The 15,400-nt window shown below is 37.7% G+C and overlaps 1 protein-coding gene across 1 annotated transcript in view; it reads left to right on the top strand.

Annotated features, from left to right (window-relative positions):
- ARHGAP8 (Rho GTPase activating protein 8) overlaps nt 1-15,400 on the top strand; it is an 86,340-nt gene that overhangs the window by 32,528 nt on the left and 38,412 nt on the right. Inside the window, exons 4-6 of the mRNA XM_069806935.1 lie at nt 8,271-8,358; nt 11,120-11,251; nt 14,218-14,304. Coding sequence (XP_069663036.1) covers nt 8,271-8,358; nt 11,120-11,251; nt 14,218-14,304 — 307 coding nt within the window. The remainder of the gene's footprint in view (nt 1-8,270; nt 8,359-11,119; nt 11,252-14,217; nt 14,305-15,400) is intronic.

The raw sequence follows: 15,400 nt of genomic DNA, 5'->3' as shown, positions 1-15,400 counted from the left end.
GTGACAGTAATTGTTCAGTGATCTCTCTCTGTCCTTATCTCGACCCACGAGCTTTTTGTTGTATTTTCTCTCCTCTGTCCTGCTGAGGAGGGCAGTGATAGAGCAGCTTTGGGGGGCACCTGGAGTCCACCCAGGGTCAACCCACCACACCTTAATACTGCGCTCTTTTGTAGGGGAAGAAAGTCCTCTAGCCATTGTTTGAGCTCAGAAAGGAGTGACTTTAGCTGCCATTTCAGTCAGAAATATATGATGGAGTTTTGCAAGTCTACTGGACAATTTAAATGCAAAGCACAAGCCAGGAGCCGTGCTTCAGATGGCAGTCTGCACCCTCTAAAGCAGCTCTGATGGTTGGACGTAAGAGAAGAACGCGGAGGTGTGCATATGAATGCAGAGCACGGGGAAGGTGAAATATGATCCAAAGACATGCTTCACCTCCAGTGTTAACTGGCATGGAGTCAGGTTTGAATGTTTTCTGGGTTTAGATTCAAGTGAGGAAAGGATGAGCTCTTCAGATCTCCTTCCCATCTTGGAAGAGGCCAGTCCCCTTTGAAACAAATAATTTTTAAATGATCGGTACCTAGTTTGTAATGGTTTTAATATCTTTGAATAAAACAAATTATATTTTCAGTGTTTGGAATGGCTGTATTAAAGCAATTCTAAAAGCAATTCCTTCAGTTTTAAGTCTGTTATTGAAAGACAATGAGATGTATTGTTTCAAGTGATTGAAGAAAAAGAAAGAATTTAGCTGAAAATATTTGCAGTAATTTATCCATCTCTTACAATGATCTAGTTTCAACAGTTAATTTAAAAAAAAAAATCTAAAATTCCTTCTTGCTTCTGACAAATTAAAATGACTTATACCTGCTTTACATAACAATAGCTTTGACTATATGCAAAGAAGATTTTTTGAGCTGTATTCATACAGTGTGAAAATACAATTAATTAAGAATAGAGGACATTTTTTAAAAGATGTAAGCTTTAATAATTGTTTATTAATTACAGACTGGTTATGTCACAAATACCAGCGTGTAACTGACTGCCCTAAGCATATGTTAATGCAACAGTGCTCCAGTGCTGGGTCTTTTTATTTCTATTTTGAAGGAGAAATGTCAATCTGTTGCCTCAAAAGAAACTCAAGATTATTTTTATTTGTGGAAAAAGGAACATATAAGCATATATGAGGCATCAAGCTTCCTTATTTTTTATAGTTTGCTTCCATAATATGATCGCTGACCACTTTTTGCAGTACCTTTTTTTTGAGTATGTGCTCATTTAGTAGGACTCCATTTCTGATGCTTGTGTTTTCATTAATTGCCTTTAATTAATTGCCATTAGTTCATTAATCCTTTTATGTGTTAGACAAAACTTTTTAATGGAATCAAAGTCCATCATTGTTTTAAATCTGTATTTCCCTTCTTAGCCTGTTATTGCTTTTCTAGTTATATTTAAAGATTTCAGGTACCCAGCCTGGGTCTTTGTAGAGACTGTCCATATTTTTCTTCAAGATCCAGTTGATTTCATGCCCCTTTCTGACATTGAACCAGTGCATTAGAAACTGATTAGAATAGTATTATGTAGATCAGACTGTGAAAGGTAAAGTTGTAATTTAGTTTTTGTAACATGTAAGGAGAAACTGTAGCGAATTACCTAATAAGCCTAAGACACAAGTCCTGATAATTTTCAGTCCATCTCAGTGACAGCTTTTCTACTTCTTGCAATACCTTCAGGGGCAGATCTGTGGTCTGTAAATTGCAGGCCCACAGGAAAGAACTGGGTTTAAAGATTTTTTTTTTTTTCTTAAAAGATTTACTTTGTTTATTTTTTATTTCCATGGGGTGTTCCTGAAATCAGTATCTCTGATGTTATTTCATGACTACCCTTTTGGGGAAAACAAGAAATCAACTGAAGAGACGTAAGACTTTGGCGCTTTTCAAGAAGGAAGCTGAGGGCTCTGGTTCGTAACCTATTTGCAGCACAAGCAGATGGTCATGTGGGCTTTGCACATTACAAAGCATGTGCTAACCATCTGGGTGTCATGTTTTTCTCTCAATTGCTATGAGAGGAGCTCCAAAATAAAGGTTGACATCAATGAAAAGTATTTCCTGCTCTAGTGAAGAGGAAACTTTCCTGAGTGATAGAAACACGGGTTCAAATCCTTTAGGCAGGAATTGAACTTGGATTTTCCAGATTCTGCACCAGTTTTCCTCTTGCTTCTTTCTCCAACTATTTTCTTCTCAGAATGTGAAAGGAAATAAATCCTTATTTACCACATTCCTTGCTTTGAACATCACACTGTAAGTTATAGTGTCTTTTTTGAAGACACAGCTGAGTTAATGGTATAAAAATATATGGACATGCTTTCTTGTTGAATCTGAGAAAATATAACAGGTCTGCTTTAAACATCACTTAGTAGAGCAACAGGCTTGCTAAAATAAATGATGTCTCAAAGTGCCAAATTCAAATGTGAATGTGTACTCAATGTTAGGTTTGGGTATCCTGACAATATACCATAAGTCATTCTATACCCAAATATAGCTTATTAAAAAGAAAAGCCTAGCACTATTTCCCCTTTACCAAGTAAATGTAAATTATATTCCCTTTCTGTTTGACTATTCTGCTGTTTCTTTGCTTTCCTTAAATTTTCTTTTATGCTTTCTGTGAAACATCAAAATACTTAGTTTTGCATCACTGAAAGCAGTTTTGATTTTCAGTGCTCCTTTTAAGACTAGAGCATTGTTCTAGTCCAGAGAGTCAGTCAGATAGAACTGTACTGACATTAGAGAGGTTAGCTTCAGTATTGGCTTTAACTCACCCTTATTTCAACTTATTTTACATACTTTAAGAGGAGCACAGATGAGATGTAAATAATTAATTATATCAAAAAGCAAGCTGTCCCTTTGCTTTCAGCTGATCCAAAAAAAAAAGTGCTATGGCAAAGTATTTTTCTTAGACAAAATTTAAAAGAAAAATTGATCATGGAGGAATCTGTGATGGGCAGTCTTTGCTTTCTGAGGGAAATGAATAAGGTCACTGATGTAGGAAATCTCCTGAACTTTCACTTATAGTCATTCCTATTTAGAAAAACACCTGAGCATGTAATTGATTTTAATTGCACTTTTAGCACTTTCCGGAATTAGCCAGGTGCAGTGCAGGTGCAATCCTCTCACAGAAAGTTGGTTTCTAAATAAACAAGTGGATGTGAGTAGAATCTAGAGGAATGAATGCAAAAAGGGAACTTTGTGAAATCAAAACAAGGTGACTCCTAGAATTTAGAGTTGGTGGCATTCTTTGCATTTCCTTGGTGGATCTGGTCTCTATCCCAAAGGATGAACACTCCAATGGGTATTTTAATACTTCATCTTTAAGCTGGCTAATATCTGTTGTAATATATTTTCATATGATCGGCTGAGGTGATCAATGCCAGGAGAAAGAGGACTCAAATCTCTACAGCTAAAAGTATAAGCTTCTTCTGCTAATGTTGAGAGTCAGCTGTGTTATCTTGGCTGTGTATTTCTTAACTGACAAAGTTTGCCATTATGGATGGGCAGAGATCCATAGTGGATTAGTTGTGGATGTATTTACTGTCCATTACTCAGCCTAGGCAAAACACGGAAGTTTCATAATGGCTTTTTTGAGACCCCTGTATTTTCCTGAGTTGTGGAGTGTAGAAGGAGGCTTGAAAGCACAGTTTGTCTTGCCATTTAACATAATGTAATTGAAGTTTAGGCTCATTTTCTCTAGCATAAATTCTATTAATGAAACAAATATGTGAGCAAGTGTTTTCATTGGTGTGGCAAGTCCCCTGGATTTTGACCCTGCTTCTACTCCCATTGAAACCAATGGCAAAGCTTCTGTTGACTTGAGGATCTTGCTTTGCTGTAAAGTGATAATGACAAGCTTCAGTGAAGTAAAATGATATTTCACTTTTCACTTATAAAATAGTAATGTTTGGTATCATCAGAACAAAAGCTCTTAAACAGTCGTGCTAAAACTACAGCATCCAAAAGATCTCATTTGCAAGTTGGAATGAGCTATATCATTAGAAAAAAAACTTTTCATTTGCAAGAAGCAGTTAGGAAGTGCTGTGCTATCCAAATTCTTAATTAAAAAGTAGAACAATCCGCTTTCCCACTTGCTCTTCCCGTGTCTTACTGTAACTTTTTTTCCCTACTGCAGAGTCTGATATCAAAAGCGATGTATGATTCGTGGCTGTTTCAGGGAAATCCAGACAAATGAAACCCCAGCAGCCAGCTTGTATTTTAATGTGCATAAATGTCATTCGGGACAGCGTGCTCTACACATCCCTCTTTACTCACCGAGGACAGAGGAGGAGGCTGGCATTGCCGTGCTGCGCTCCCAGGGGTGGCTCTGCAGCCAGCACAGCTGATAATCCTGAGGCTGCCCAGTAATACGTCTGCGTGATAGCAAGTGCCTGGTTCAAAGGCAGGAGCCTCCTACCCATGGGCGAGAGAAGGCTATCGGACCTTTTTGTGCACAAGGGCAGAATCTGTGCTAGTGACTTTTAAAAAGGCATAGGTAGGTAGCTGGAGGAGTGTGAGTACCCAAGCAGTTAAGGCACTCAGTGTTTGGGAATGCCTCCTGAATATCTGGAGCTCAGAACCAGTCCAGAAAGATAAGGGGAGGAGCACATTTTCCAGGGAGGGTAGAACAGGTTATCAGCTTTCATCTGAAAGTGTTTGGTGACATTAGCCTATGAAACAAAGTAGGTTAATATAAAACTACATTTTTGACCTGGAAGCAAAACATGAAGGAGCAAAGCTGATATTGCACTTTTTTTTTGCTTTGTCCTCTGTAGAAACTGAGACATCTTTCAGTTCTGTCTTAAGTCCAAATAGTAGGAAAATACAGGTTTTGCGGGATAAAAATATACTCTATGCTGATTTAAAATCCAGTTACGCTCTCCTTTAAATGTGAAGATAACTGCCGTTCCTCACCTTACCCTTCAAACTGCACTTTCACATGCTTGGGTAAAAATTAAATCCTCAAGGTCGTGGGATTCAAACTGTTGGACTGGGAAGCAAATGATGATGGGCATTTCCCAGGGTGTTCAGTCACAGCCCTTCTGGTGGAGGGCAAGGAAAGCCTGCTTCTGTTTTGATCAGCACTTCATATGTCATGTTAAAATTTGATGTTGTTCAAAACATTATTGATGCCTATGGAGAAAGAACAGCCTTTTTCCTTTCATTAGCTGTCATCACCAATGGGAAGCTGGCACTGCTTTATTTAGTTTTTAATGGAGTTGAGGTTCTCAGTCGCCTTTTCTGGTTTGCTCTTGTTGCCTCTGTGGCACTGTGGGGTGGGAGAATGAGGTGCTCTGCTCTGCTGGTAATTTTGAGAAAGTTTCTCTGCCTCAGTTTTCCCATTATTGAAACCAGGCAATTATGTTTGTGTATGTTCTAAGTGTATCTGCAGTCTTTTATAAAGCTGGTTATTTTCCTGACTTTTAATTCAAGCAGTCAAATGTGACCACCAGTGACAATTAGTGACTCATTTAGTAATTTAACTGGAAACCTTTCTTAGATTTATTTTGCTCATAAAAATGATTGTCTCTAACAAATAAAATATTCTACAGTGCATTGTAACAGCAATTTTTTCACAAACAAGTCATGATTTAGAGAACGATCTTTTATTAATGTTTTAATTTAATTTTAGTGCATCATTCATATTAATGCATGTCACGTAATGCTTATATAAGTACTCTGAGAATATCAAATAAGACACTTAAAAATAACTTCAGGAAATAAAGTTGTGGTCTGTTAAAGAACAATATGCAGACATACTTGAGTGCATATCATTGTGGTGGTGTGCATATTCTTTCTTTAGTGGTGCTCAAGCACCTTATTTAACACACAAGTCAGAATTTATTTTTAATGTGGGAAGAGGCACCAGGCCTTGTGGGATGAAAAAACACCTTTGAGAAATATAATAAAAATAAGCAGTCAGCCAAAAAGGAACAGGAAGAAAGAACAAGCCAGCAGAAAGAGCTGTGTTTTGGAAGTCAAAACTACAGGACTAAAGTGGTAACTGCCAAAAGTCAAGCTGAGTTAGATCTTCAAAGGATGTTAAAGCAAATAGCAACAGGTTCTTTGGCTGCATAAATAAAAAAAGAGAAGCGATCTTCTGTGAAATAAGAGTGGGGTGGCCATCAGAGATAATCCAGCTATAGCTGTCAAACTAAATTAATAGTTCATCTTGGTTTTCAGTAAATACAATGATGTTGATATTACTAGGAAACCTTTTTAAGTCCTATATGTGATGTTCATCTGCAATTTGTTATCTAACTTTTATCACCCATGTTTAGGAAAGATGCATTCAGATTGGAACAGGGTAGAGAATAGATAGGTTGGGGAAGAGATAGATGATCTAACTTGTTTACAAGCAGTAAAATACAGGCTGGGAGGGGATACGATTATTGTCCACAGAGTCCTTTGGGATGGTAAATAGCACTGAAGGAGAAACGCTGCTTCAGCTGAGTGATGTCATTGTCACATAAATTGGGACAGACTTGCTGTGACTTTTAGACTGGAATTGAGAAAGCAGGTTGCTAGTTGTCAAAGCAGTGAGCAGGAGGAGCAAGAAACAGAAAAACCTAACTATTTTAAGATAGAGCTCAACAAATCAATGGAAGGATTATGTGGTACAGTTCCTGGTGATAACACAGGCTTGGAATTGATAATGCAGAAGATGTCTCTCAGTCCACGTTCACACGTGAAAAGTCATTAAATGTTAATCTCGCCTCTTTCCTCCCTTTTCTCCTCCTGCACCTGTAATGGAATGGGTTTAAATAGATGCTGTCCATCATGACCTTTGTAAGTACTATTGAGCACAACTAGGTAGGAACTGGACAAAGCTAATACAGGGTTTTTTTCTTAGTGTGGAATCCATCAGGTGAGGACAGCCACCTCTTCCTGAGTTGAATGAAGGAAAGCATATTACTATCAGTGGTGGGTTTTCACAGAAAATGTGTGTTTGTAAAGCTGGGAGGTATTCTGTTTGTTCAGATCAAGTAACTTGAACCAACTTCAGTAATACAAACTAGAACAGCTTAAGAAGTGGTCTGAAGCTGTTCTACCCAGTTTTCACAGAAATGCTCATATGATTTTATTTATTCATTAATTGACTCTGTTACAGGTTTAACTTCCCCCATTTTACTTCTTTTTTTTGTTTATTCATTACAGCTACTTACTTAATTAGGGGTGAAAGGGGAACAACAGAATTATAAAGAATATCTAAAACCCCACCAATTCTTAACTTTATTGTAATTCTGCTTATATCAAAGCCAAACTTTGATGTTTTAGTGGCAATAGAAGCAAGTATTAAATATTATCATTTTGAACCTTGAAATTAGACCAAGAATGTCTCAAATATGAATTCAGTCTAAACATTTTCTGGGATGATTCTGTATTGCTTTAAAAGGAATGGTATCTTTCATGTAGATATATGTTAAAATCTTAACACGTCACAGTCTTCAGTGCTGAGTTACCTTCAGTATGAGCATGACTCAACCTCTGCGCCTGGCTTTCCAGATAGAGGAACTTAGGTGTGGGATGGGCACGGCGTGAACACCAACCTTGTCTGTACAGACAGTGTGAGTGAAGCTGTCATGAGTCAGACTAAAGGAACTTAAATGCAGCAATATATGCTTTGTCAGAGGAGCTAAGGGATGGACATTTAGGGATCTTCATGTTAGAAAAGCATACTTGTATGCCTTGCTTGTTGTGTTTTAAATGCGATCTGAATGTAGCAGTGCTTCTGGAAAAAAGTGGGTAAGAAAGCCTAAGTTGGTTAAAAAAATCTGACTTGGATGTGTGACAAAGCAAATTGCCAAAGTGCTTGTCAGCAGAGTGGTATTCTGATAAATTCCAGATATAAAGCATGAAGAATTTGAAAACAGGTCACTTCCAAGCCTACTAGGTAAAGCAGACCTGTTCTCTACCACGACTGAATGCTACAGGCGGACTTAAGAGTTCTCTGTCAGGAGCTGAGTACCACCAACCACCTTTGAATATGACTTTCTCAGCTTAGCTTCATCATTTGCCCAGCAGCTGCTTCATTTCAATGCAGCAGTGGCCAAATTGCTTTCTGTAGGCAACGTGATTTGACAGTGAAGTTTCACAGTATGTTTTGAGTAACAATGGGAAATAGAGGTAACCCCAAATATCATAAGATACAAGCCATTTCTTCAGACCACTGAAGTCCCATTGCATAAGTAAATGAGCGTTGTCTTTACTAACTGTTTTGTTCACTAGGTGATGACAATTCTGGAAGGAAGGTGATTACCTTCAGTTGCTGCCGTATGCCCCCCTCCCATCAGCTCAATCACACCAGATTGCTGGAGTAAGTTTCTCTCAATCTCCTGCGTGGACTACTTTACATTTTTATATGTGAACTGCTATTAGCTTGTTTCCAGGTGAATGAGCTTTCAGAGAGGAGAAGCAGGAGTAAGACAAGGAGTGAAATGAAAAAAGGATGCAAGACCGACTAGTGTTAATATTAAGTGAATGAGATATGGACAAAACTGCAAGAGTTGCTTCACCTGTAATCTTGACTAGAAGCAGCAATTCACTGTGTACTGAAAGAAACTTGTCGTCTTGATTTTATTAATGAATTCTGACTGTATTTAAAAAAATTGAATTTATGATGAGGACCAATGAAAGAGAAATTTTAGTATTTTAGTGCTCCATACATATGTTCATGTGAATAGCAGTGTTTGCCTTAATTTGTTGTACTTCATCTCCTAAATCACTCAGCAAGAGCATTATTTAGTTACTTACATCTTAGTGGTTTTCTTCTTTTATAAAAAGATCTGCATTATGTACAGTATGTTATGCTTAACATTTTTATATGTGTCTCACTTTGTAATGTTTGGCTTTTTGTGTTAGAAGAGGTTGTGAATATGTAAAAGCACAACATTCTTCTTTATTAACTTGCTGCAGGAAGGTACCAGGACATGTTTCTGCCCTGTAGTTTGTCACTACAAGGAGATCTCTTCTGCCATGAGAGTCCTCTCCTTCTTAAGCATTTTAAACCTATTTGGAGCTCTTGTACAGCCTCCATTGCCAGAACGTTTGAGCACCTTTCAACCATGAGTACCCACCATCATTGGAAAGGACAGAAGTGCTGTTATCTCAACTTTTCAGAAACAAAAAGGGATTAAAAGACAGGTTACTCATGAAATGTGTTTGAGACCATCTTGCTTCATTTTTATCCTCTTCACAGCTAGGGTATTTCCACAGCCTTAAGCCAAAGCTTCCTGTGTAGCACAGAGGGAGTATTAGCACCTAGGAGGAAGAGCCACACCAGTCAGCTCCTCACCTAGAGGAGCTGCTTGCAATGACTAATAGGAGATGCCAAAGAAAGGAGTGTGACAAGTTTGCTACCAGATCGAAGAACCCTTCCTCAGATCTGTGAGGAGCTGCCTTGATGAAACCAGGGTTTCCAGCCCTTAGACTCTTCTGACTTGAACACTTACATGTTTTCTGAGTACACATCATCCATGTTTCTGAGTCCACGTCAAATCCACTTTGGAAGTCTGCTAAGAGAGAATTGAGGGCAGGTGTCTGAATGTGAAGCTAGCAATATAAATATCGAGTGATCTGCTTTTGAGTAGTTAGATGTTGAATTCTGAGGAAAAGCTACAGATTGGTAGGTATTTTGTGATTAAATCACTTAAAGAATGGATTCGGTAAAGCTTTTGTAATGTCCCTGCAGTTCTGTTACAGTCAATTAACTGTTCCAAGGCTGTACAAAAAGACTGGGTATTTTATGCCAGCAAAACTCTCCCAATTTTTTTTAGAAGTACAGGCTTTCTGGATGCAATGTGCCAAGGAATTTACATGCTGTAAAATAAAACATGTGGCACTCTGTACGTAAGAATATCTGTTTAGATATATTTTAATTTCAAACTTTTTTTAAAAAGTCTTGAATGACTGTTACTACTACTTCTTCTATTAAAATACCATTAATACTTAAGTTGGGGATCAAAACAGCGTTATATTAATTGCAGTGGCAGTCCTTGTCCAAGGCTATTCACAGTCTAAGATTTACAGTATGCTGAGAGAATAAGTAGATAAATGAGACTGTGGGAGTACAGTGTAAGAGTGAAGTTACGGGCTTTTGCATGCAAAGGTGGATAGTCAAAGTGGCCTTGATACTTGCAGATGGCCACAGTCTAATAAATGGCACATGGAACTATCTATTTTATTGAATGAAAATTGCTTACATACAATTAAGAGCAATAGCTGAGGCTCTGTCGCAGAATAATAAGATAGCATTGAGAATGACATGAGAAAGTTGAAATCTGACACAGCAAGACATGAGGCCAGATTATACTCCTCCATCATTGCTTTATTTGAATCATTGAGCTGTGTAATAGGCCATACAGTGTTCTCAATTGTATGAGAAAGGGAAGAGAAAAGCATCTTAAACTATACCATAAAAGAACGAACACACAGAAATCTGCTTATAAAACATGCAGCATTATTTCAAGATGGGATAAGTAGTGTAGTTCTTTAAATTAGTTTTAAGGGAAATGATCTATGAACACAGTCCCCACAATGCAAACAAGGGAAAGGCAAGTATATTCAAGAAAACAGTTTACAGTAACTGTAATTGGCAGTAATTAGGACTAATGGATTTTTCAAGAATTTAGGAAGTTTTAAATCGAGAGGAAAACCCAAGATTTATTGTTTGTTATTTTGAAAAGTCAAAATGACATTGTTTGCTTGGCTAAAAGGAAGGAATTTACAAAGACAAGAAGAAAGCAAAATAAGAGTCACTATCAGTTAAAATGCATCTTCTAAAAAATTTCTTGGAAAACTCAGTCCCACATTGTCTTCATCTTTTAATGATTCATGAGCACCATAGTTTTTGTAGCTAAATATGTTCTTTCAAATTTCAGGCTTTGCAGTGATGTGGAATTATTGGCAACATTGCCACTAGAGCAAGATGAACTTGTTAGATAAATACATTGAAGCAAACATAAATTTGCAGTCACTAGCATTCTGTGCAAAAATAGCACATTTTCTTTCTCAGTTACTGCTTTAAAAATCTCATCCAGTAAACTGTCTTAAAACTAAAATGTTATCTTTCTCCTCAGGTACTTAAAGTATACTCTGGACCAGTATGTAGAGAATGATTATACGGTTGTCTACTTTCACTATGGCCTGAAGAGTCTGAATAAACCATCTCTGAAATGGTTACAAACAGCCTACAAAGAATTTGACAGGAAGTATGCCTCCAAAATATTTGGTTTGCTCTTTCGGTTGTGTGATGTCTGTAACTAACTTCCACGAAGGAAGCGGATCTTTCCTGATTTGCCCACAGCCAAATGAGTTAATTTTGCCATTGCAAATTCTTACAGTGATATCAGTACTGTTGGTTATCTTTTAAGTGTCTTCTGTGTAGTACTAAGGAATGGCCAGGGTGCTGCAGTGGTTATATAAAACTATAAAACCCCTTGGGAACAAAACCAAGAGCCATTGCCTTTTCTGTGCGCTATTGAACAAGATACCTTTGACACCTTATTGGTCATCATTCTCGATTATCTCACAGTTGCGTTTGAACCTTTGATCATCCCGAGGCTAGGCTGTACACAAAAAAGGAAAGATAGTTTTTAACAGTCCATATCTCACAGGCCTTGCAGTGTTTGTTGGTTGTTATATGTAAAGCCCCAAAGGGACCGCTGTGCTTGTATATGCCTGACCTTTCAGGGTTGAGGCCAAAGCTCCTAGATAAATAGTATTTTACTAGTGGAAACTAAAGTTCTGATGTTTATTCTTTGAAAGTGCACACTTGCCAACAAAGCTGAGAGTTCCTATTGAAATTGGTTACTCTTTTACTTGTTGGCAAGTTGTTACTTGTCTGTAGGTTGGCCTCAAGAGGGCAACATGACTGAAAGCAAAAATACAGGTCTTTTCTGAGTGTGAGAGTGTGTGTGCGTGTTGTGGGGGATTTTTCCAAATTGGGAGCTGGAACAAGAAGCGAATCTCAAAAAAAGGTGTCGTGAAAAAGATTATTGGGTGTTTCTAGACTAGACTGGGAGCAGTCCCAGTGAAATACCTGACCCTGCTTTGAAAATTGAAGTTGATGTGTACACAACACCTTGTGGTTGTCTAGTGCCAGCGCGCAGACTCTTTTGAATCTCACCCAATAACCTCCTGAAACTTTAAAACCCACTAAGCTAGAAGATGAGGTTGTGCACAGCAGCCATCAGAGTGGCAGTGGGAAGCTGTCATCTGAAGCCTCTAACTACTTTCATGAGATACTGCTATCGCTATCCACTCAGCAACAGACCAAAACCGCTTATTTTTGCTAGTAGGTTTCTGAATATGGTTAGTACAATGTATCTATTCTTTCTGGGACTGGGTAAGGGAGAAGAAAGGCAGAGGATCTCTTATATTTTTGTCTTTGGTGAGAGATTTGGACTACAATACTGGTTTTTGCCATGCACTGACAATTCCTGAAAATAAAGCATCACACTCTTTTTCTTCCGGGAGAATCTCAAGCCAAGTTTACAGTTGCTGTATGGGGAGAGGCAGTACAAGGGAAATACCTTCTTTGTTGCCTTTTGCCACGCCTACAGGTGCACAATGTGACTCTCATTTATGCCAAAAATCTGTTCTCTCCATTCCCACACCCTGACCGAGAAAGCAGGACACCCAAAGAGGAACTGAGAATTTTGGGTAGCTGGGCAAAACTCTACACCCATCATTTTATTCACAGTTGGAACTTCTTAGCATGCTGTCATTGAGAAGCTCAAAGCAATATTCACAGCCTAACATGTATGTTCAGCTGTACTAGCCAGAGAAAAAAAAACCCCAAAATAGCACCTTTCAGACTTCTTCTGTGTGTGTGTTTTGGGATCAAAGGAAAGCAGGGACAGAGGAGAGTACAAAGGACGATAGTAGTTAGCTATCATCATGAAAGCAAATGTTCGACAGGAATAGTTTCAAAAGAGTAGATCTTGCATTGAGGGCTTACAGCAGAGGCTCAGTAAAGTATTTTGGGCACTTAGTTGTAATCTAGGCAACTATGAAGTACATAAACTTCCACAGAAGCAACGGCTTATGCCCATTGCTTCAAGGTACAAAACAAACTGAAAATGGAAACTTCAGTAAAACAGCTCAGGTTTTTTGCTTATTAGTATTTATTGTTGATTTGGGGTTCTTATCCACAGTGGTGCCAATTGCACAGGGATAGTTGTTTGCTTGTGTATGATAGTGGCTTTGTGAAAACAATGCCTTTTTCATTCAGAGATGTATGGGCCCAATTAAAACCCAAAAGGAAAAACTGTTGTACTTGCAAACTTGGTCCCTTTTCCCCCTCTTACCATAACCTGTTACAAGAAGGTTTTTCTTAGAAGTTCACAATCATTTTTTTCCATGATCATTGTTTTCTAACAATGAGCAGTGAACACTTGGGAGGGCTGCTCCCTACTGGGAGGCACACTTGGCAAAGTAATAAGCAACAATTTATATATAAAAGCAGGATATTTTATTATGCGTTTCTCAATTTCATTTTGCAATAACGTTGAATAAGAGCAGTCTTTTTGTGCAGCCTGGTTTCCATTTCGGTTTCAGCCTTCTAGAATCTATTGTTTATGTATCATGATATGACACTGTAGAATCAAGCAAAGCTATAATGGAGAAAGGTTTTTGTTTCATACGAAGGGGACCATCCAATACAAAACAGTGTGCAGTTGGCTTCACCTTTAGTAATTACTAGCAAAAAAAGACAATAAAAGATTAGGTGTAAATTTTACATCTGAAAAGTTAGAAATTTTCTCCAACATGAAACTCCTGTAAGCAGAAAATAAAGGGAGAGGAAGGAAAGTAATTTTTTTCATTACAGATTTTTTTTATAGGCTTTTCATTCTCTTCTCAATATTTTTTTTTCAAGTTGCCAAATTTTCTTTCTGTCCCCCTGATATTAAATCTATGACACAGCAGACATTGGTTAGGAATGTAACAGTGTTATCTTGGCCTACTATTGTATCATCAAAACTGACCATTTTTTAAAATTGGGCTTTTTTTTTCATTTTACATTCCATTTCTTCTGAATTAGGTCTTTTTAATGTGTTTGAAAAGAATCCTGTATAATGTTCCTGTAATAATAGCTCCCATTCAGTTGCAGCTATTCAGTTCTATGATATTCAACAGTCTCCTAACAATTTCTTTCTTTTTTTTTTTCCCCCAGGTATAAGAAAAACCTTAAAGCGCTTTATGTTGTACATCCAACCAACTTCATAAAAATTCTGTGGAATATCTTTAAACCTCTTATAAGGTACTTGGCAATTTATTCAACACATTTTCCTGTTTTGTTTAAGGATGGTATGTTCTCTAATAAGTTGCTTTTAAAAAGGCTTGAGGTAAAATATGTCAGGTAACAGCACAATACCCATTTAAACTGTCTTGAACTAATGAGTAAGGTGAGCTTAAGCTTGGGTATGAATAATAGGGTAGAGTTCTTTTCTTTATAAGAAAAGGAAGTCTCAGTTCATAATAGTTTTACTGGTATGTTAAAGTAAATATCACTTTAAAACATAGTTATTCTGTGGACCATGAATGACTTTTTTGTCCTGTTTAACAGCACTTAGTACAATAGAACTGAGCCCATGACTGGAGTTGCTAGGTGGTACGGTAAAGCAGGTAATGAATGGTTAACCTTCGGTCTGATCTCAAGTGCTGAGATGAATAGGAATGATACTACTTGTGTGCTCAAAGTTAATGAATAAGCCCTGAAGTGCCAATAAGAATTTGAGATGGAGGGAATAATGGTGGAGGTGGATGTATTTTACTGGTGCATTCTTTTCCTTTGCATGGTAAAAATTGATGCTATCTACAAGGAACAGGCAACAATGGGTAGATATTGCTAAGTGCTAGGATGGTTGGGCTTTCTTAGTTTCTGCTCCTGGACTTCTGTCACTTCCAAAGTAATTCTAACATTTTGCAGATTATATTATGAATGTCCTCAGGGCTGGAGGATGAAAACAGCTTATCCTGAGAAGCCATAATGAACCAACTAAAAATGTCCATTACAGTAATTTGCAATTGATTCAATTTCTGACTGGTAGAAAGCTAATTAATTAGAAAGGGGAAGTTTAACTTCTAGACAGATCAGAACATGTAAGGAGCATGTGAAAATAAAAAATTAATTACAGCTAAAAATCATTCCAGAATATGCTGTTCTTGAAACAAGAAGACTAACTATAGATCTTTATTTTAACTGGCAGTAAAATAAATGCCAGAGATCCAGGGACATAGAGCAATGGTGAGAAAAGTGTGACAGAAGCAGGTTGTCCAGCAGCTGATGGTGCCTCAGGAATGGGGATGGATTTTCTTTTTTTAGGTTCCTGATTTGCTGTAGGATGGCTATGGAG

This window comes from Haliaeetus albicilla, chromosome 19 (genome assembly GCF_947461875.1).
Source record: "Haliaeetus albicilla chromosome 19, bHalAlb1.1, whole genome shotgun sequence".
NCBI lineage: Eukaryota > Metazoa > Chordata > Aves > Accipitriformes > Accipitridae > Haliaeetus > Haliaeetus albicilla.
This window is presented reverse-complemented; position numbering and strand designations above follow the sequence as displayed.